This window comes from Erpetoichthys calabaricus, chromosome 9, assembly GCF_900747795.2.
Source record: "Erpetoichthys calabaricus chromosome 9, fErpCal1.3, whole genome shotgun sequence".
Classification (NCBI taxonomy): domain Eukaryota; kingdom Metazoa; phylum Chordata; class Cladistia; order Polypteriformes; family Polypteridae; genus Erpetoichthys; species Erpetoichthys calabaricus.
In genome coordinates, this window is record NC_041402.2 from 105,997,464 (window position 1) to 106,021,258 (window position 23,795).

The following is a 23,795-nucleotide window of genomic DNA, read 5'->3' on the forward strand; positions in this document are numbered from 1 at the left end:
TAGAGGCACTTTTGAATCACAAAGTACAGAACTCATCTAGAAGTTACCCTGGAAGGGAGTTTAAAGACAATTTAACTGAACTTAGAGACAGTAAGTGAGCTGGGAGGAGGGCTCATTGGCAATAGGTGAAACAAGGGGATGTGAGAAAGAGATATTAAGATGGGAAGGTGGAGATGGAGTGCTTCATGCTATTAGAAAGATAAAAGTGGGCATGCCCTGTGCTCACTGCCCGGCACCATGGAGCTCAATTGGCATTTGCCATAGAATACCAGAATTGGCAGGTCCACCACTGGCACCCTGTGCTTTTCACAGATAAGAGCAGGTTTCTCTCTGAGCACATGTGACCAACATGAAAGAGTCTGGAGAAGCATGACTGGTTTGGTTGTGGGTCACTGAGGTCTGGGGAGGCATATACATGGAGGGACGCACAGACCTGTACAGGCTAGACAATAGCACCTTGAATGACATTAGGTATCGGGATGAAATCTTTGGACCCATTGTCAGACCCTATGCTGGTGCAGTGGGTCCTAGGTTGCTCCTGGTGCATGACAATGCCTGGCCTGATGTGGCGAGAGTATGCAGGCAGTTCCTGGAGGATGAAGTAATTGATACCATTGACTGGCCCCCTTGCTTGCCTGACCTAAATCCAATAGAACACCTCTGGGACATTATGTTTCGGTCCATCCAACGCCACCAGGCTGCACCTCAGACTGTCCTGGAGCTCAGTGATCGCCTGGTCCAGATCTGGGAGGTGATCCCCCAGGACACCATCCGTCATCTCATTGGGAGCATGTCCCAACATTGTCAGGCATGCATACAAGTACGTGGGGGCCATACAAATTATTGAGTACGATTTGGAGTTGCTGCAATTAAATTTTGGCAAAATTTACTAGCCTGCCGCATCATTTTTTCACTTTGATTTTTGTGGTGTCTTTGAATTCAACCCTCTGTATGTTTATAATTTATATTTCCATCAAACGATGTGGCATCCTTTCGTTCCTAACACATTACCCAGTCCATATCGGTATAGATATCCAGTGTGATTTTTGGTAGAGGTGCGAAAGTTTTTTTGTAGGCTTCAGGAATTCTAGTGTCAGATATTTACCTGTTGCATTCAGGCAAAAAGTCTCCTGGAGGCTGTGCTTTTCAGTAAAACATCAGACAATAAATCTAAATATGGAACAAGGTTGTGTAACAGTAGGGGGCGCTAGAGCTCCCTTGAACCCTCAGGTACCACGCCAAACACCAGGTAGATGTATAATTATTATTCTTTTTATTATTAATACGTGCACTAAGCACCCTCCACTCCACACTACTCATATAAATACCAATTCTCCTACTACACAACAATAATACACTCTCCTCCTCTCCCAGACACTTAGCCATCCTTCCTCCCAGCGCAGCTCAGTGTCTGGGCTTTCCCACAGTCCTTTTATACCCCCTGACCCGGAAGTGGTTCCTGTCCAACAATCCACAAGTCTTCATTACTTCTGGGTCAGAGTAAAAGTCCTTTTCTTCAACCCGGAAGCACGTCGTTCCTTCTGGTCATGTGATCATGACGCACTTCCGGGTTATAGGGCACGTAGCAGTCTGAAAGCCTCCCTACAGCGGCTCCCGGTGTTCCCCATGGTATCCAGCAGGGCTGTGTATACAAACTACAAGGTCCATAAGGCCCTGCTGGAATTCGGGGAACCTCCATGCTGTTGGGAGGGCTCCACCTGGCGGCCTGGAGGTGTGGGCCGGAATATTTAGCTGGCCATCCATCACAGTTGTAACATTCACATCTAAAGGTTATCTCTTTAACAAGGGTTGAGTAATAACTGTTGTAAGCAATTTGGAACAATTCCGTTTAATAAAAAATACCCTTTTTGGCTGAGCAACTACTGGATGCAGGTCTGGTAGACATGGCAAAATCATGTGTCTTTGTTTAAACATATTTTTAACAAGAAATTAGATAAACTTTCTGTTCAAAGTCTGACTGTAATTCACGAGACAGTTCTTTTCTATACATTTTGTTTGATAACAAAGACTGAAACCTACTATTAGTTCATCCCACAGCACACTCGCACACACCAGTGAACTTAAATTTTACGTCTTTGGTTTGAGGGAGGAAATCAAGAGTATCTTAAGAGTAATGTACATATGCATGAAGAAAATAAAGATACCTGACTATGATTCTACCAAAGGTCTGGTACAGAAATGCAGCAGTGTCATCTGTCAACAGAGAACCTGTGCCATTCAGGTTATGATGGTTACCACAATGTCTTTGTAACCAAGAAATTGGGGTTTAATTTCTAGCCATTAGATTTCTCTTTTTCTTTAACCAAGCATTTCGCTCACTATTTTGTCATGGCCCTGGCACTCTTTCTCTGTTATCAATGAATCTGCATAAACCATTTTTTAATCTATAATTTTATCTATAACTTGCATCCTTGACTTGAGCTGGAGGGCTTGGTGTTGAAGCAAATGGTTTTAACCCACCCACTGCTTACTCAAACTTCAAAATGAATTGTAATCATTAATCATATTTTGTTTTAACACAATAGTTGTAACACAAGAAGTTTGGAGACAATACAAGAAGTTTGGAGACAATACCTTAGTAAAATTGGTAAGAGACCTAGTTTTGAAATAGTGAGTGGTATGAGATACTACATTGCTATCATTTGACAGAGAACAAATACAATGCGCAATGTGATGATAAGCATGTTTGAGTTTCAAAAATGAAATCTGGATTTTATTCTCACCAATTGCATTTAACTTTTTGTTTAATTAAGACTTTTCTGTCACAATTCTTGTTGTGGCTTTGAAACACACCCAGTCCCTCATGTATAACGCCATGTGTAGAATTCACAATAAAACATGGCATATGGACAAAAGTGGAAATCCAGATGCATAAATCTGTGCGAAAGCCAAGTTCCACTCACTTCCCCTTTACAAATCCCAATGAACATGAAATTTAATGAACATGAATGCGCCTACAGCCCCACCCTGACTCCTCTCAAAATTTTGCATATTTTAATATGCAAATCAATATAAATATCACCTTCCATTCAGTGTTTGGTTAAAAGACAATGGCAAAAGCACATGAAAAAAAGTGAATGCAAAGTGAAGGCAAGGAAAAACATACAATTTGTTGGCTTAAGTAGTGGTATAAACAACAAAACAAAGTTCATCAAGCGATACAGAGTGGCAGAGGCACTTGAAGGTTCAAGTTCAGAGAGTCGCATGGTGCCTGAAATCTACAAAAGAAGTGGTCTGAAATCAAAATCACCGTGAAAAGGCAAGTCATAGCCCACAGTCTGAGTGTCATACGGAAGCGTATTAGGGTATAGAGAAAAGACAAAAATAAGGACACGTTGAAGAAAAAAGGTTGAAATGTTGACTTTACTTCTCTTCTTTCACTTCTTTCCAAATCTCATAGTTTATTTTGTCATTAAAGTGAGCGTCGTAAACTTCACCTTAAAATCAATGTTTAATTTCTGAGTTTCTCAGATTCCATTGTAACTGAAGTAGAACGTTAAATGCTTCGTATTCTATGTGATCTATGTGTATGAATCACTACATGCTTCTTAAACTGACTTTCTCTTACGCCAACAACACAGGCACAGATCTCCACACAGAATACATAACATTCATGATATTACAACTCTCTAAACAATTTAAATTGTAAGATGTATACTTGATATCGTTTTCATGATGAAATGCATTAAAACATGTATTAAACTTGGGGGCACAGTGGTGCAGTGGTAGTGATAAGCTGGCACACCATCCAGGGATTGTTCCTGCCTCCCGCAAGTTGCTTGCTGGGACGTGTGTGACCTTAGCTGAAATAATTTATTGCAGCAGTACTGTCTGTTTCAAATGTACCAACCCCCAATTCCTGTTCTTCCTTTTCTTTCACCACGTAACCAATCACCACACAATAAGCTTGGTAATAAATGTCCAAGCCAAATGCGACAATGTCTAAGTAGGATGCACTGGGATAAGCTTTTAAGTGTGGAGACAGTCAAGGCGCAATGGAACAGGTTTAAAAATATTTTACATGTAATGCAGGACAGATACATACCTAAATTTGGAATTAATAGGAAATTTTAAAAAAAACTCCATGGTCGATTAATAAAAATTTAAAATAGAAGTTGCAAAGGAAAAAACTGCTTTATAAGGCATATAAGACTAATGACTGCAAAGTGAATTGTAGAGCGTATGAGAACATGAGGGCAACCATTAAGAAGGATATCAGGGAGGCTAAAAGATAGTTGGAGAGGAATATAGCAGATAATGTAAAAGAAGACCCTAAGAGATTCTTTCAGTATTTTAGAAGTAAAAGAATAGCCAAGGAGGAGATGAAATGCATCAGAAATAGTAAAGGGGAATTAAAAGATACAGGCAGTGAAATAGCGGATGCCCTAAACTTACATTTTTCTGAGATGTTCACAAGTGAGTAAGTGGATAACCTCCCAGAGGTAAACGCGACTACTAAGGAGGTACTGAGGGATTTGGAAATTGTAGCGGGAGAAGTGCTGCTCAGATTAAATAAGCTGAAATCGAACAAATCACCAGGACCAGATAATATTTATCCTTGAGTTCTTAAGGAGACTAGCGAGTACATATATAAACCCTTGACACGTATTTTTAGGAAGTCATTGCGCACTGGAAAGATTCCAAAGGACTGGAAAATGGCAAATATCATCCCATTATATAAAAAGGGTGACAGGGCAGATCCAAGCAACTATAGGCCAGTAAACTTAACATGCATCACAGGAAAATTAATGGAAGGAATTATTAAGGATAAGATTGAGCAACACCTGGCGCAAAAAATGGGAGCCGATCTTCGTGTCGGAAGAAGGTCGCCTGCTCTGCAGAGCCGGGTCCGTAAAAGGTGAAAGGGGCGGTCGCATAGCCGATTAGCCACGCGGTCGCAGGAAGGTAAACAGAGAGCCCTTAAAGCGGCGGCGGGACAGAAGCAGGCAGGCAGACACAACGATTCAATCAACAAGGTTTATAAAATGAAATATATACATATAATAAATAGAAATCGATCAAATAACTATATACAATAAATATAACATGAAATAAGTATAAATAAATAAAAGTCAAACAACAATCCAAGGAACTAAATACAAACAAATAAATAAATATCAAACAATTTTTGCAATAAAAAAATAACTACCATAACCAGTAGATGTAGCCCAAAATTAAAAAAGAAAATTGAGAGGAAGAGGAGGCCTGTCAGTCATTGCAAAAATAAAAAAAAAGTAAAAACATCTTGAAAAAAGAAGGAGGCCTCCTTGACAATATATAAAGTGCCAGTCATTTGCAAAAATCAAAAATAAAAAAAGTAAAAACATCTTGAAAAAAGAAGGAGGCCTCCTTGACAACATATAACGTGCCAGGCAATAGCAGACCTCCTTGTGAACAAAAAAAAAAAAAAACACTGTATGGGCCCATCTACAAATCAAATAAACAAATAAATAAAGCAATAAAATTCTTTAATGGCTATCCCCCTCCAGCACGATTTTTTTTCTCCCTCCTCTTTTCCTCCAGCCACTCCTGTATAGTTTTGCTGGCTGAGGTGGAGCAAAAGAATTCCCCCCCAAATTGGCTGTGGCCGAACTCTTTTGTTTTAGGACGGCCACAGCACTTGCAAATGTAACTTTCAATCTTTTTCCTTTGCTTGGGGGGGATTCCTTGCTGTCGTGCCAGCTCGTCCGCCTCCTCCTTTTTCTTCCGCCGCCAGGCAGTGGTGCGGGGTACTGAGGGTCCTGCCGGCGGCGGTGGAAGCGGAGGAGTGGCAGTGTCAGCCGGCAGGGGAGAGTGGCTGGGTGACGGGTGCTTCATGTGGCTCGGGGGGGGTGCCCAATGATGGCTGGTGCCACATCCATGGGGCCCCGACGTCGCTGCGTCGCCTGACCAGATAGGTCAGGCGGGTTATGGAATTCCAGTGGTTGTGCAGCGGACAGCTCGGGGCCCGTGGGTCGTGGTCGAACGGTAGGGGTGGGCTCTGAAGCAAGGGCCGAGCTGGTTCGCAGTGGCATGGCCATCTCCAGAGCCCGCCGTACCAGCTCCCTGGTGCGAGCGTAGTGCCTACAGGGACAGAAAGCAAAGTAAGTCAGGGTGGGAGGGAGGAGAGGGGCATGTGGATGATACTTGTCCAGTGTGTACTTACCATTGTGCCAGGGTGCGCTGATTGAGGGGGAATAACTGGATACGTGTCTGGGCCATGAGTACCGGGTTTGTGAGGATATTTTCCTGGATGCAGATGTAATCCCGCATCACAGCTGCCCATCGGTTCACCCTCACGCCGCTGATGGTGGTTCCTTCGGGGTGAATCCTGGACAGCTGTACACAAACGGCCTCCACAAGGCGGCTGATGTTTGGCATCCGTGCGCCTTGGCCGACCATACACCTACAAAATTCGGGTTGGGAGAGAGAGAGACGTACAGACAGAGAGTGAGAGTCAGTCAGTCAGTCAGCCATGCCATCAATATCCCATCAAAAGGAAAGAGGCGACACCAAAGAGGTTGATCACCTACCGTTGCAAGCTCTCCACTCCCGGTGTGACACTGGTCTGCGAGTGCTTGCGTCGGAACCTCCCCTGTACCAGTCTTTCCTGGTGCCGTGGCGGAAAGCGAACTGGGGCCTTGTCGCCCTCCGGCAATCGTTCCCAGAGGGTGACGATCTCCGCCACTTGCTGCTGCGTCATGTAGGCATGGTGACGCAGCTTCACGAGACTGGAGGCCAGGTTGACCACGTGCTGGTAACCTGGGCCAGTGTCAGGTCCAAGGCTATTCTGTTGGGGGAAGAGAGCAAAAGTGAGAAAGGGGAGCACTCCTCAGATATTCCACAGGTATAGCACAACTCGTCGGGAGAGACTTACCAGCTCGTGGGACACGCTTTGAGTGGCCTCGTCTCCAGGGGAGGTGTCCTGGTCGGCTGGCCCAGACTTTGAGGCGCCGATGGCAGGGCGCGACTGGGACTTGTCAGACGACAACGGTTGTTGGGCGAAGTCCTCCTCAAGGCCGAAGAGGGTGTTGTCCAGAGGTTCCTGTACCGGCCCCTCGTCCTCTTGGAAGCCCTCGTCGACACTGTCATCATCGTCGTCTGTATCAGTCCCATCCGGAGCATCGGGATCCCTGCCCATCACTTCCTCCAGCACTCGACCGGTCTGCGAAAATAGGTACTGGATACCTATGAGCTCACCTGTGAAAAGGAGGTAACTGTTTTAAAATGAAAAGGTTGGGGAGGGGAGGGAGAGAGAGAGAGATAGACAGCTCAACGCCCGCCTCACCAGTGTACTTCGCAGGCCGGGTGTAATCGTCAACCAGCTTCATGTGATATACAATGTCGCTCAGCTCGTTGACGGAGTGCTGGAGTTGGCCACTGTAGCAGACCATATCACGGTCTACTTCCTCCACTGCTTGTGCCGCACGGTCCTCGTTCCACCGCGCCAGGCCTTCCAGCAGATAGGCCTGAAAGTGGGCCGCGCTGGCTGAAGTGCCTGAAAGACACGGTGAGGGAGTGAGTGAGAGAGAGAGAGAGAGACACAGAGATAAAAATGCAATGCCACCCGCTCCCTCGCACAACACAGGTCACAAAGAACAGGTTTCTGAGCACCCTTACCAGGTATGAAGCAGTCCAGATGCAGGTGGAACGACTCCAACGAAGTTGAACCTCGCGCACACCTGAACACCGGCAGCGTGATCCCCCCTTTGACCAGCTGCCCGGTCTGCATGTACAGGTGCACGCCGGGTGGGTCCTGGATGCAGTGGAGGTGGCGCCTCTGAGTTTTCCAGATGTCCTGGATCTTAGCGCGGTCCAAAAGCGGGATACCCATGGTGTCAGTGGCGTCCCCGAAGGCCTCCAGCATCTCGTCAATGAGCCGGCCGGTCTCCGCCCCACGTGTGCAGCGGCGGCAGTGGCGGGCCAGCTCCTTTAGTGGGATCTTTCTGTAGCCGGAGCCTCGGGGATCGTTCCCCGCCTCGCCTGCCTTGGCCTGTCGCAGCCTGGCGACGTCTCCCTGGTCCCACTCAAAGATGCAGAACGAGAGACGTGCCATGAAGAGGCTGTACAGTGGGAGGCTCTCCGTGGTGACACCCGCTGCAAAGCGTCACATCAGGTGCCACACGTCGAGCACCACCAGCTGATCCCACAGGTTGAATAAGAGGGACACCTTGCAGGGTCCCCCCGTGGGAACAGCAGTCTCGAAACATGACATCGCCGCTTTTAGACGGGGAGGCGGGTCTTTCGGAACAGAACTCGGAACGCATCTCTTTCCCAGCCAATCAAAGTTTACAAAAAACTCGGCACAAGAGCACCTCAACCAATCGTGTTCAGAAGCCATTAAGAAGGCTAACAGAATGTTAGGTTATATAACACAATGTGTGGAGTACAAGTCCAATGAGGTTATGCTCAACCTTTATAATGTACTGGTGAGGCCTTATCTTGAGTACTGTGTGCAGTTTTGGTCTCCAGGCTACAAAAAGGACATAGCAGCACTCGAAAAGGTCCAGAGAAGAGCGACTAGGCTGATTCCAGGGCTACAGGGGTTGAATTATGAGGAAAGATTAAAAGAGCTGAGTCTATACAGTTTAAGCAAAAGAAGATTAAGAGGTGACATAATTGAAGTGTTTAAAATTATGAAGGGAATCAGTACAATGGATCAAGACTGTTATTTTAAAATGAGTTCATCAAGAACACGGGGACACAGTTGGAAACTTGTTAAGGGTAAATTTCACACAAACATTAGGATATTTTTCTTTACACAAAGAACGATAGACACTTGGAATAAGCTACCAAGTAGTGTGGTAGACAGTAAGACGTTAGGGACTTTCAAAACTCGACTTGATGTTTTTTTGGAAGAAATAAGTGGATAGGATTGGCAAGCTTTGTTGGGTTGAATGGCCTGTTCTCGTCTAGAGTTTTCTAATTTTCTAAAGTTCTAACAACTCTGATTCTTCAAAATTTTTAAGGAACATTGAAAAATCTTTGTGATACATGTTTAATTATTCTATCCATCAAGGGTCGCGCCAGTCCCAGCAAGCACACAGCGCAAGGCAGGACCAATCACTGGACAGGGCTACAGCTCATTGCTACCACTATGCCATTATGACCATATGTGTTTAATTATTAACAGTATAAATTATTTAAATTAAGTTAAAATGTAGCTATATCATTTAAAACTACTTTTTAGCTTTTCACCATTCAATTTCCTTACTCACCTTGTGTATATACTGTATACTGTGAAATGACACGCCTTGACACAACAGAAAGGTTTGGGGCTGCCACCCAATATACTTGAAAGTTTTACTGAAAAAAGACAAAATTGAATAATGGGTCTTTACAGACATTTTATTTTATTTCATGCAACTCAATAATGCTACACTGAGAGTTTTGATGTGATAAATATCCCATTGTCTACATTTCTCTAGTAAAAAATGGCATATTGCTGTGGTTGTCTCTTAAGAAGACAGAGGAAATTATCATGCAACCTCAGAGGGGTGCCCAAACTTTTACACAGCGCTGTATATACTTTAATGCTTTTCATCTTAAACATGATATCAACTACACATCTTAGTATTTTAACAGCACAGAGCTCCAAGGGAATAGCTCTTAGAAATCTAAACTGGCTAAGCCAGTCGTCATCATCTGTAAATACGTGCTCTCATCTATTGAATTGAATTGAATTCCTTTATTGTTATTGTATGGTACATTGAGATTCAATATGCAAATCCTCCATAAATTTATTTTTCTATAAAATGATAAAATAATAATAATAATATGATAACAGCAATGAAAAATACACAATATGAAAGCATAAATACAACACACATTGTAACAAGGTGCTATATAAACGCCTGACCTGACACATATTTACACTGGAGGGACGTATAAAATAAATAGGCTTTTATTGTTCTTCACCTGTGGGGTACGTCTTCCCCGTAATCCCCACAGGCACAACACAGTCCCAAGTATACAAGAACACCAATAAGCACACCACACTCCTCTCTTTCGGCACCACCACTCCTCCTCTAAGTTTTGTCCTCCTCGACTCTGGCCACTGAGTGGTGGTTGCTGGTTCCTTTCATTAGGCACCCAGAAGTGCTCCAGGTGCTTGATTGCCGATATCCGGTGACACTTCCGGGTGTGGCAAAACTAGTGCCCAGAGGGGCCTAGCAGCTCCTGCTGCAGCACCCCCTGGCAGCACCTGCGGAACCCAACAGGGCTACACCAAACTCCAAGAAGCCCTGCGGGAGTCCGAGGCACTGCTGCAACCCAGTGAGGCTGCCATCTAGCGTCCAGGGGGAGATATTGGGTTTCCCATGCTTGCTTCCCTGGAACATATGCTGCAGGGGCGTCCTGGCTGGGAATAGGCCCCAGCCATCCATCACAACATGTACATATAGTGCAGATTGTGCAAATGGTTCATAAAGTGGCTCAGGATATGCAATATTACAGCTGTAGTGCAAGTTTACAGTCAGGTAATTGTAAATTGTAATTCTAAGTAAAAACAGTTCTACTGTGACACTTGATTGACTGATTGAGTAGCTCTTGGGATGAAACTGTTTCTGAACCTCAATGTCAGTACAGGAAAGGCTCTGAAGAGTTTTCCACATGGGAAAAATTCAAAAAGACTGTGCACATGGCTGAGGCAGCGTGTGTTATAAATGTTCTCCAGGGCTAGAAGTTGTATCCCGATAATCCAGCATATATACTGTGAAATGAAATGCCTTGACACAACAGAAAGGTTTGGGGCAGCCACCCCATATACTTGAAAGTTTCACTGGACAAAAAGCAAAATTGAATAATGGGTCTTTACAGACATAAGTCCTGTGGAATGGAAATTTTCAGTTTACAGATAACTGTCCTTTTTATATTATAAGAAAATGTGTACTTGACAGTTTTCAGAAACTGTATATGTGACCTTTAACATATATTACTGATGCTGACCTGTGTGAGCAGTTCAAAAGAATCTGACTTTACCAGAAAGCTGCCTTTACCAGAAATGTATTTTTATAAACTGTTCTTCCTGTTTTACGAATAAGCTACTCTATGTACTCATCTGTAACTGCCGTCTATTTTAAGCCCTAAAAGGCTCATGCATTAATCTGCCTTTATACGAACTTGTAAAGTTTGCACACAATCAGCTGATATAAAAGAGCTGAACTCTTTCCTGTCAGCGCGCATGCTACTGACACTCCAGTCTAGGTATGCAAGAATAAAAGAAAGCTTATGAACATTTCTTCTGGTGTGAGACTCTGACTCCTTCCATTTTACGGGTCAACAATTCTTTCTTCCACAGTCCAAAACAGAATTGAGGTAACAGGAGGAATATGGCAGTTTTAAAGCCGGACAGGGCTTAATGTGTGATTAAACATCTATATGTATAACCACACTAAACCAGGAAATCCAAAAACAGCATTCATGGTTTCAATCCAGCAGAGAAACAGATAGTCATAAGACGGGTAGTATAGATAACAGATGGGACACTTGTAGTTCAGCCAGCAATGAAAAAAGAGCCAACATTTGAAAAACTCATAAATATTTGGTTTCATACCTTAACACATTATACAAATATACCTGGACAACACCGGGCACTTTGACTAATACTATATAAATATATAAACAAAAATTTTTAATACCTGACCCCTGTCACATCATGGATATATTCCCCACTGTGTTGTATGTATTTTTAGACATCTTTTTGGTTTCAGGAAGATAAAGTTCTTTTAAATTGTCACATGAACATTTATTCCTTGTTTGGCTTTGGCTGTAGTGTTTATTCATGGGTGCTTTATTGCAATGGCACTTTGTTCTCCAATCTATTCATCTTGCTCTTTAACACTAGAATCAGTTTAATACTTTTGAATTTCTTTTCTTTTCCTTCCTTTTCTTATTTTCATTGTTAAAGTTAAGTAGTTATTTCTGATTTTACTTCCATCTATGGCAATCCTACATGTTCAAACAACCAATTGTAAACCCCTAAAGAAAACAATAAAATCAGCATGTATATTTATTTTACTATTATTTTTTAAGTCCATATATTTGCCAAACCAAAGTATTCCTTAATCAGAACATTATGGTTTTCAAAGACACAATTACGACCTGCAGCCCTTCAGCACTAAGCCTGCTTCACCCACCTTAGGTCTGAATCATCTTACTATTAATACTATATATTATTTTACTTTCAGAAAAAGCTGTTGAATGTGTAACTTCCTAAATACTTCAATTGATTGCTAAACTGTTTCAGTTACCATTCTGACTGAAAATGTGAACTCATCTTAGGGGCTGCGGTTCTGTAGCTCTTTTCATCTCTTTCATTTTCTCTTGCTCTCTCTCTCTCTCTCTCTCTTTGCTTTTCTTTGTCCCCTTCTTGATTTTCCTCTTTTGGCTCCATAGATCCATTAAGAATATGTCAAGGCAAAATCCTTGAGAAGAAAAAAATTCAACCTGTCAGTAAACGTCCACTGGTTATTTCAGAAATTAAAACTGAAGTCTTCCTTTGGTACTTTGTCAAACTTGATTAACATCAGATTCTTTCTTAATTCGTCACAATAACTTTAGAAACAATGATGAGGATAAGAGGTATGAATAGAATTGATATAATGGTGTGCAAAAGTTTACATGCATTATTTAGCTGTAGAAAAGTACACAAGTAATCACAAAAGTGTGAACAAGGCTTTAGGGAGCAGTATTTCTTGTTTACCACTCCAAACAACCTTTAAAACCCTGCAAAATTCTTGTTAGTGAGTTTCATGTGATGAAATTGCGAAATTGCCTGCAAACTAATTTTTGTGTCAGTTTCATGAAAGTGTATGGCAGCCAGAACTTACTTGTTCCACTTTTCACTATTAACTATGCCATTGCTTAGTAAAGACAACTGGGAGCAGGCGACTCATGATAATATTACCATGCCAGTATAAACGTTAGTTTTATACACTGCCTGGTTTTTCAGGTTTGTAAATACAGCCTAAAAACTTACTGTAAGATATTGTGTGTCCTTAAAATATTTGCTCGCTAATTACTATTATGTTCTCACTCACTATTACATTCTTTGCAACAGTTTGTCTTTGGTTTCACAACTTGGATTTAGTTAGATTTTTGTCTCCCTGATTATGAACTTGGCTTGTTTTCCCAAACTAGGATCCATCTCTTGATTGTAAAAGACTAAAAACTGCCGCATTGTGTTGTCAGTACAAACTGTAAGGCAGTAACGCTAACAAATGTGCAGTATGCTGTTCCAAAGCAGAAACTGTAATGATAGAAAAATATATAATGTATTACTTTGGTGATCTTAAGTCTCCCAGAACATTACTTTAACTATACAATTCATAATGAATTGATTTTAATTCAGACCCTCATTAAGTCTCAGAGGAAAAACCTAACTCAGACCAGCCTCTCATTATTCCCAGTCACCAGACACTTTCTTGATAGAGGAAAAGTACAGATATTCTGTTGTCCAATCCGTGCTTTTATAGGCAAATCCAAGTTTCTCATTGTGTGTAGAACTTCTCTACTAGTATTAGTACTATATGATCCTAATGCTAGTTGAGTTTTGTTCAGTGAATTAAAACCTGTTTGCTGCCCTTGCCTGTTTTTTTTGTCAAAATGATGAAGCATTATAACAGGGTGGTATCTAATGGATTCTGTGTGACTTGTCTCAAAAGAGTTACAGAACATGAATACAATCGTAACATGTAATAACTGAATTGGGAATTTTAAGTTTCACTCCAAATATTCTGTACTTCATTGTGTCAAACATAAACAAGTGAATATATGTCTCTAGACATTAAAATTTAAGATAATCATTTTTCGGGTTTTATTGATTTATTTTGAGAGTAATTAAACATATATCAGCAATATGAATCCATGCTACCCTAAAATTGGATTTAATGAGTTCAGTAAAGGGAAAGCATGGTTGTGCAGTGGTTAACATTGCGACCTCTCTGCTCCGCTCATGAATTCTGAGGTGGGCACTGCTGATATGAAATTTGCTAATTCTGACTATATCTGCATGGACTTTTGCTCAGGAACTCTTGTTTTCCTCCCACTTTCAAAAATATGTATATTTGGGAACTGTATGGTTGAGTCTGTAAGTATGCCCTGGAATGTGTCCTAGGGCAGGAGTCTCATGAAGAGTTTAAATATGAGATGAACAGGTTGTGAGAATTTTCAGTCACCATATAGTTGTTGTTATTTGTTTCACAAAAGAACATACAGTACTGTAAGAACAGTCCTTGGAAAGAGTCTATCATTTCTGTAAGTACAAAAAATTCAACATGGTACCAACATTTTGAACCATAAATATTTGCTGTATAAAAAAGGTAAAGAAATGTCATATTTAGCACATTTCTACTTTTCAAAAAATTTCCTTTGTGTCTTTCACATTATCTATTAAATTTGCAGTTCATAAACAATGACAAGGCTCCATAGTATGTGTCCAGTGCAATGGATGGCCGGCAGCTCAACCCCAAGAATGAAAGGAAGGGGGAAGGCAACAACTTTTGGACACTGCCTCCCCCAAGATGCTAGATGGCAGCTTCCCTGGAGTATAGCGGTGCCCCAGATTCCCACAGGGCATCCTGGGACTTGGAGTTCAGTTTCTCAGCCCTGTTGGGTGCCGTGGGTGCCACCAGGGGGAGCTGTTGAAGGACATGGGGAGTTGTACTTTCCTTATACCCCAGAAGTACTAATGAATCATGCGAATGGGAGCCCCGAAGTACTTCCGGGCTGACTAAAGAACTTGAGTTCTCCATCTGACCCGGAAGTTCTGGCAAATCACGTGGGAGGAAGAACGGAAGCACTTCTGGGTCAGGCACTATTTAAAGGATGGCTGAAGACCCAGCAAGCAAGCCAGAGTCAGTAGGAGGTGAACAACACTTGCTGAGAGGTGTGGAGGAGAAATAATTGCGATTATTGTTGATTTTACTTGTGCTTATTGCCTGTGATATTGTGGCTGTGGTGCTTTGGGCACAATTATTGAGAAGAAAATAATTAAAACGCTTCTTGGTGCTTTTACTTACTGTGTCCTGAGCGTCTGTGTGTTGGGGTTAAAGGGGCAACAGCGACCTCTAACATCCACACCAGATTTCTGAACTTTATGTAGTATTTTCAAAAGCATTACATATTTACAGTAATAAGAACTACATACAACAGAAAACTAACTGTAAATAGAGTGTAAAAATACATATTGCTTAGAAATACATTTTAGAAAACTTATGTTCATAGTTTATTTATTATGGATACTTTTTTCAATGTTAACACTTCATTCTAAAATAATAAATTAAGTAAATCAATTCTATTAAGTCTTTGCTGATATTTAACAAAACCATTTTAAAAGAAATTTAATTCTATTTTTTCTTTAACTATTTACTGCTAAAAATTACATTTGTACTGTTTCTAATGTGTTTACCTGCAGAGACCTGTCCAGACCCTGAGATCCCAGCCAACAGTAGGAAACTAGGAAATATCTTCACTGTGGGTCATGAGGTGCATTTTGTGTGTGATCCTGGATTTGAGCTGATTGGGTCAGAAACTAGAATTTGTGAGAAGTCCACCTACTGGGGTGGCCAGCAGCCTTACTGTCAAAGTAAGTCTAATAGTTTACAACTTTAGATGAAATTATTTGAAAATGTAAAATGTTTCATTGATGCCTAATTATAATAGGAAAAAGAAAATGTGAATGTGGCATGTTGATACACATCAGTCTTAAAACATGATTATGAATAGATGATAAGCAGGAGAAAATGCAATGTAACAGTAACATGTAAGAAGCAGTTTTGCCTTGGATCATTCATTGAATGAAACAGCTTAGGAATTACCTGCTAATTGTCTGTGAATGTGCTGTAAATAGTTTGTCTTTTTAAATTAATGATTAATCTTTTAAATATTAATACAATTAGATAAGTAGAGCTTTATTTGTCCCACGTGGGAAATTCAGTTTTTTTTATTGCTTGTGATGCAAATTAGACACTTCATCAGATACTATTGTTAGATAATGATGAAAGGTACAAACCTAACTACATTTTACATACTATATGTAAATGCTATATCAAGTTAAGCAAACATTAAAACAGATATTAATCTAAAGGATGAAATGTAAAGTGTAAAATATAAAGTCAAATATAAGGATTGTTCCATCACCCACCCTGACTGCAACTCACCAAGGAACAGATTCAGATGTGTGTAATGCTTTGATTCCTCCATAAGCAAGACGGTGGTTACTAGACCATAGGTGGCATGTCAGTTGCTCACAGATTTCTATAACAAATGCCTCCTTATCTGCGCTCAGAGCCCTCGCAGCCATTCTTCTCAGTTCCTGGTACAGACCTGAGTTGCCATCAAGCCATGTGATGCGACTCCTCTCTATGATATCCAGGGTGCCCAATGAGATGAAATACCACCTTCTGAGAACACCAGCAACACCAGATTATCCCTCAGCAGCCTTCAGGGCCTTGTCACGGAAGATCTCCCACATCCCATTAGGATCAGCAATTGCACCCAAGTCTGCAAGTTCCTCACACAAACTGCATGCAAAATCTTGGACTCAGGCCAAGTCCAGCCTTATTCTCCTAATAGGTGGTAGCCTACTGGACATAAGCTGGATCTTCAGAGTAGCGGCAACAAGTCTGTGGTCAGAATTCTCAAACTGGGCTCTTCTGTAGACCCTGCAGTTCTGTAGGAGCCTCCAGCATCTGCCCAGTAGGATGTGATTGATCTCCTTCACCGCACCACCAGAACTGGAGTACCAAGTCCAACAATGCTGCTCAGGGCACTGAAACCAGGATCCAGTGATCCAGTTTTTGTGCCATTTATTCTGGCATGCTGTTTCTTTGAGAATACACCAGAAAGGGGTTTCTATAAGAGTGCAGTCAAAGATGTAATGTTAAAATGAAACATGCCAAACGAGATTTTTTTTTTGGTCTGCTATAGATTGCTATAGAGTAGTCACTTTAAAACTCAATTGAAAGACTGAGCTAGTAAACTGGCTTTTTCAAAAAAATGTTAGCTGGTGTGGCACGGTGGCGCAGTGGTAGCGCTGCTGCCTCACAGTAAGGAGACCCAGGTTCACTTCCCGGTACCTCCTTGCGTGGAATTTGCATGTTCTCTATGTGTCTGCATGGGTTTCCTCCAGGTGCTCGGGTTTCCTCCCACAGTCCAAAGACATGCAGGTTAGGTGGATTGGCAATTCTAAATTGGCCCTAGTGTGTGTCCTGCGGTGGGTTGGCACCCTGCCTGGGATTGGTTCCTGCCCTGTGTTGGCTGGGATTGGCTCTAGCAGACCCCCGTGACCCTGTGTAAGGATTCAGCAGGTTGGAAAATGGATGGATGGATGGATGTTAGCTGGCGTTCTTTTTAGACAACTGGTATTTATAATAAACTGAAAAAACAGAATCTTGTTAATATGTTGTAACTACAGAAATTCCAATTTGCCTTTTTTGTGTGTATGTGTTTTTCAGAGATAGACGGATGTTCTAGTAAACCTTGCTTAAATGGTGGAACCTGTGTGGAAGAAGACAATCATTTTCTGTGCATTTGTTCCAGAGCCTGGTCTGGAAAATACTGTCAGAATCCTACTAACTCCCGTAAGTACAATACTGAAATTTAGACCTCTTAGTCATAAAATTATTCTTTGTTCAAAAGTTGAAAGTGAACAAGGATACAATTTGAATTGAGTATTGTTCTAGAGTTCAGCGTACTCTACACTGCAGGAAAAAAAGAGTTTTACACTCTATTTAGCAGTTTAGTTAAATTCAGGAATCATTTTATTGATACATATGTGCACATGGAGAGTAGCAGCACAGAATAAATGGCTCTGCTGAAGCAGTGAAAAACAAACTTTTATTCCATAAGAAATAATGAATATGCAGTTTATGTATTCTCAAACTATAAAGCTACAATTATCATTATTGACAGCTCTTACTTAAATGAACAATGCATATTTTAAACATGTCCTGAACTGAACCTTACTTAAACAGTCTAAATTAAGCATATATAAGCAGACACTTCCACACTGGCATCTCTTGCCTGTCTCCTGGCCAAGATATTATGATTCTTGCCTTCTTTCTTGTGTCTCCAAAGAGCTGGCCTTCAGGTAAGGAACCATGCTCCATCCTGGCCGCAACGCCTGCCCATGTGGGTGTGCATCACAATATATTTATTTATTTATTTTGCTAATATGCACTTTGTAAACCCAGTAGATAGAAAAGCACCAGATAATAATTCAGAATATATTGTACAAGAATGGTAAATCTTCAGACATCAAAAGTCTCTTTGAAATCTCCCAAACTCTCATTTACAAATAAGAATTTAGTAGCTGTATTTCATTAAATATGACTTTTGTCAAACATCCTAATTTTGAAGATGAAGCACAATTATATTCTGTGATGCACTTTATATTATTAATAAGAAAGAGTAAATCTCAGTTTTTTCACTTTGTTCAATATATATTCCATGAATTCCATTAACACAAAGAAGATTATGGTATTTGCACGATTCATGCTTATACATGTACATACTTTGAAAACACATTAAACTGAATAAACCATTATGGACATTTGTGCATGGAAGAATTAATAGATACATGAGCTAATTTTGTGCAATTTTACTTATGGATTAAAGCAAGAAGAGACATTTTTTAATAGAAAGGAAACTTTTAGTATGTATTAAGAACATTTAAGGTACATTTTAAGTACTGTACTTACATTTGTGCTTTACCATGCTAATTTTATATATTCAAGGTCTAGAGTTTTTTGCTTTTTTATTACATTTTACTTTTACCTGTATTTACCAGATTTTGTATACTTGGTGTTTGTATATGTGACAGTTACTATAATATAGAAACATAATTTGAATTAAACTCAGTTGAAGAATATCAGCTTTGGAGTGCAACCACAATATGATATAGTAAAACGAACTATAATTTTAATTGATAAGGAAGTATGGGCAAATTCTACAGTGATTATTTTTTTGATTGATTTTTTATTTCTACAGTGATCTGTTTTACTCCCTTAAATGGCAAAATATATGATCTGTTTTTTTATAAGAAATGACTAAATTCTGAATTTGCATAATATTGTCTATATTAAGCAGTATTTAATTTCACCTTTGAAATATTGTGAATAATTTAGTCAGCATGTAACTCAGGGTGCAAATGCTATCCATCTCAAAGATTAATACCAGCTTCCAAACAGGAGTAATAGAGCAAGGTAATTTGAAACATTACAAACATTTGAACTCATGCAAATCAATAGCAGGTTTAAGACAAAAAACTATTGTTTGAATAAAAATCTTAAGTTTTATAAGATTTATTCTTCTGGATTCCAGTATTCAACTTCAAAAGAAAGATTTTTTTCATATGTACTTGCTTTTATTTTTAAGGTGTGAGGGTAAATGTTATATGAAAAATAGTGAAGACCTATTCATCCATTATTTGAATTGCCTTATTCCATCAAATAGTCCTGGGAAGGCAGAAACCAATCCCAGATGGGACTTTTTTGTATTATAGGGCACATTTACACGCAAATATGCTCACTCACACTCATACATGACTAAACCAGAGTTGCCAGATAAACTAACAGTTACATCAAGAGAACCTAGAAAAATATGCAAACATGCAAACATGGAGAGAATATGCAAACTCCTTCCAACCAAATGTTTTATGAGTTCACTCATGACTCTTTTTGAGCAAACTGAAAATAATTGAAAAATAAGTATTAAAGAAATTCATACTAATGAGATTGCAGCTAGATTTAGAATTGCAAAGTTTGTAGATTCCCATGAAACATTTTACACTTCTAGAATAGTTAGCTACATATGAAGGAAGTCAATGAGAAAAAATACAAGTGATTTACAATGTAAAAACAATTTGTAATAAATAGAAGAATAAATATTGTTAATATAATAGCAGATTATCCCGTGTTATCATTTTGCCAAATTTCAAGCAACACTTTTTTTCATTTTTGCAGATTTACATTTAAAGACAGGGAAAAAAACAAACAAATGAAACAAAAAGTATGATTGTAACATTTACTGACACATTCAGAATTTACTTTGAGTACATTAAGTTAAATTATGAAATAAAAAGTGTTCCTAACCTCTCAATTTCTAAAACAGAAATGCCAAATGGAATTTGATATCAGTTGTTTTGTTGCCTTATAATGAAACTTTTTTTGGCAGATTTGGTTTCCTCATATATTGCTCAAATGTATCTGCAGATTGGGCTAGCTGGACCAACTCTTCTTTCAGCAGACAACCTCACTGCACATCTGCTCAAGGATCCATTCAGTGTACTTGTGATGTTGGTTTCCAGATGTCTGGAAGAGACAGTAACCTATGCCATGGTAAGAGTTTGTGTTCTTTGAGCCTCACTGCTATCCTGGTTCAAAGATTGTTTGGTGTAATAACTCATAGTGTGGTTTTACCAAAAATGTACTGTAATTTTCTGCCAAGGTGTTGGATTTTCTGTTTCTTATGCACTGTCTGTGTTGTATATACTACTATATATATTGCATAAATAGCCTCTGCATATATGGTACAATGGATTAGAAGTGGGAAAAAATCTAATTTCATCTTCTTCTATGATTGAGACATTATAACAATTATAGAGGTGTTTATAGTAGGCATTGTTCAGTGTTGCCAGATCCATGGTTTTCTTGCCTGATTGAGCTATTTTTTTATTGGCATCTGAAAGAAAGATTGGGCTTTCACGGGTTGCAGTTTTTGGGCTAGTTTTTCTAAAACAAAATGGTATTTTGGGCTATTTTTCAATCCCCCTCCACTGCTTTTTTACCATGTTTTTTTATTCACCTGGCACCCCTTCCCCTGCTATCTGCAGTTGTATATGTTCTTTACTGTTGCGAAATCTCCAAGAGGGACATGTTTCCCCCAATTCTATCATTCCGAAATATCTCTGAAGGCACACTTCTCCAAACTGAGCTTTGATCATACATCTCTAACCCTCTTGCTTTTACCATTTTACCATCATGTTATTTTATCTACCTAAGGTACTGAGTTATTTTTGGGAGTAAATTCTTTATTTTTAAGCGGCTCTTGGGCTTATACATTTTTTCAGGTCCCTGGTACTGTTTTCACTAAGGTTTTAAGTAACATTATGCAATGGCTGTGAACCCCTGATAGTAATGTCTTATAATGCCATTTTAAGACTAAGGGTAATTCCCATTAATATGGAATCATCATCTGTTCTTCTAATTATAAGGTGGAGTACCACATAGATGGTTTTGCTAGAAAACATTACATTCAGGCAGTTAATTCAAGTAGTGATTAAATTAGTGTCTGATATTGTTGTTTGTTAAATCATCCTCATTTCTGCTGTCACTGAAAGTTTTATTTCATTGGTATTTTACTTTTCCCTAATGCTACATTCACTACACTGTAACTCTCAAACCTTCCAGAAGCTGTTTTTATTGAAATTGGCAGACAACTGTGCTACATGTGTTAAACGACAATTTGCAAAAAATGTTGACAATAAGAAATTAATAGGAATGTCAACTGAAAAATAGTTTTCAAATAATAAAAAAGGAGCTTTGACTAGTGGTCATGTAATTTTAAGAAAATGTAAGTGATTCACCTTTACAAAATATTAGGTGTAATTTAATATTTAATTCAACAACATGAAAGGACATAAAGTAAAACAGGAAAACAAAGAAAAATAATACACATATCCATACATATTATAAAAATAATTTATTGTTAAGTGCAGTCATAGCTATCAGCAAGTACATAATCCTATTCATTTTGGAATTAGAAGAACTGTTTCTGCATTTTGAGGGGAAATTAGTTGAACAAATGATTTGATAGTACCTCTAAAATGGAGTTTCCATCACACAAGCTTTGTAACTGATAGAAGATCAGCACTGTTTATTTTCTGAACCAGTCTAACAAAACTCTCCAGTTTTTTAATCCCCAAGATTCAGATTTTTGTAACAGCATACCAAAGCAAAGGTGTGAAAGAAAGTCAGACAGACAAAAACCCAGACAGGAGGAAGCTTGTTAGCACGCATTTATTTTCTTCTTATTAGAAGAGAGGAGCATCCCTGTGGTCAGCTGTGTAGCAGGAGGAATGGTCCCCTAACTGAGGCACAAAATCTTATTTATAACCACTTTGTTATCAGAATAGATTTACACAACACATGATATAAAGTTAACATTTTACTGATTGATCCTTTCAGAAGCATGATTTAATCTGCAATATACTTCATTGATTTGCTTATTTGCTGAATACATGCTGTCCAGTCTATCTTCTTTATTCTAAAGGGTTAAAGTCCAGACTGTGTATGTGCAGTGTAAGAATGTTTAGCACTCCACTCTTTCTTATTTGACACAATACAATTTACAAAGATGTTACATTTTAACCACCAAGGGGCCCTGGCCCCCTGCTCACTTCGCTCGCCAACCCCCAGGCAGGTGCTACGTGCTAGCCACTTCACAGCTCTGCTGCTCACATATGGGGAAGCAGATGTACAACTTAAACAGATTGTTATTTCATGGGAATTGTTACATATGCATAATAGACCTAACTATTTTATATTACATTAAAGTGAGTAATTAACCATAGTAAGAAATAGTAAAACGTAATAAATTAAAAGAAAAGTTATGTTTCATGTTGCGTTAGAGGTATTCGTTGCGTTATACGTTTTCATTCTGTTTGCCTTTGGAATTAACACACAAATACTTTTTAAACTTACACTTTTTCTGCAAAACTTGGAATTAACTTTTCGTCAATATAGCATTGAATTTTGATTCCACTTTTGGTGTTACATTCTGATAATGCAACATATAACTGCTCGTGAGTGAATATCGTTTCTTTCTCTCTAATAAATAAACTGACTTTTTTGAATGTTTGTCCCTGTGATTTGTTAATTGTCATAGCAAGAGCTATTCTAACAGAAAACTGTAAATGTTTTAATATGAATGGCATATCAAGATCTGCTTTGGTGTCTAAGGTTATCCGCGGAAGATGTACTACATTACCTTTCTTGTCTCCTGTTAAAATTTTTACATGTCAGAATTGTTCGACCAATTTTGAATACAACTAATCTTTTCCAATTGTATAGCCCATCACTCATACGTAAATTACGCAATAACATTACGATACATCCTTCTTTCAACAGTAATTCAGCCAGTGGAAGACGGGACGGTGTTAACGGTTGTAGATATTCTACGGGATATTGTAAGTTGATGTTTTCATCTTCTGCACCATGACCACCAACTGTTTCAGCATAGTCTATTGATACGCATTTAACCAGTTTGCAGTGTAACCGATCATCAATTTTCGCGTTAATTAGTTTGACTTCATCGTTTCTGTGCTAGGATTACCCATGTACTCATTTCTTCTGTTGATGACCCTTCTGGATGAAATTCTTCAATAAGATTTGGACATAATAAATCTTGTTTTAACTGAGGAACTTACGTGGATGCTAGGGAATCCATTCCCGGGCTCCCGATTACCGGGAGCCTGGGATTCCCAGACATTTTTCATTCCTGCATTCCCGGGAATGAAACTGCTGTAATTCTCGGGAAAATGGGAACGGCCAAGCTTGCATATATAGCGTGTAAAAATCGATAAAGAAATAACAGAGTTATAGTTGAAAATAATTAAGGTGGCGCCATTGCTGCAGCTTGCACTTCATCAGACAACAGCTTTGAACTGCAACTTGAAATTGCAAAGCGTCAGTCTGTTGTATCTGCATTATCTGTGCCAAGAAATTTGCCATCACAGGATGATGACAAGAAACTGGATGCATCAGTAAAAGCTGAAATGGCGGTGTTTCAGGTGT

At 39.6% G+C, this 23,795-nt stretch overlaps 2 protein-coding genes across 2 annotated transcripts in view; one reads left to right on the top strand and one right to left on the bottom strand.

Annotated features, from left to right (window-relative positions):
* Positions 1-23,795, top strand: part of LOC127529079 (fibulin-7) — a 113,900-nt gene that overhangs the window by 36,819 nt on the left and 53,286 nt on the right. Inside the window, exons 4-6 of the mRNA XM_051931545.1 lie at positions 15,416-15,586; positions 17,457-17,582; positions 20,214-20,339. Of these exons, the coding sequence (XP_051787505.1) occupies positions 15,416-15,586; positions 17,457-17,582; positions 20,214-20,339 (423 nt within the window). The remainder of the gene's footprint in view (positions 1-15,415; positions 15,587-17,456; positions 17,583-20,213; positions 20,340-23,795) is intronic.
* Positions 5,501-8,133, bottom strand: LOC114642704 (uncharacterized). Its single transcript, XM_028791547.2, has 6 exons — positions 7,621-8,133; positions 7,289-7,498; positions 6,878-7,200; positions 6,534-6,790; positions 6,167-6,406; positions 5,501-6,084 (listed from the first exon to the last, which is right to left on the bottom strand). The coding sequence occupies exons 1-6, from the start codon at positions 8,054-8,056 to the stop codon at positions 5,835-5,837; spliced, it is 1,716 nt and encodes a 571-aa protein (XP_028647380.2). The 5' UTR covers positions 8,057-8,133; the 3' UTR covers positions 5,501-5,834.

Excerpts from the sequence above, each read along its gene's own strand:
- LOC114642704 (XM_028791547.2), bottom strand. The coding sequence starts at position 8,056 with ATGGCACGTCTCTCGTTCTGCATCTTTGAGTGGGACCAGGGAGACGTC. Across the intron at positions 6,407-6,533 it reads GGAGTGGAGAGCTTGCAACG|GTGTATGGTCGGCCAAGGCG; the intron begins GTAGGTGATCAA and ends CGAATTTTGTAG. Across the intron at positions 6,085-6,166 it reads CAGCGCACCCTGGCACAATG|GCACTACGCTCGCACCAGGG; the intron begins GTAAGTACACAC and ends CTGTCCCTGTAG.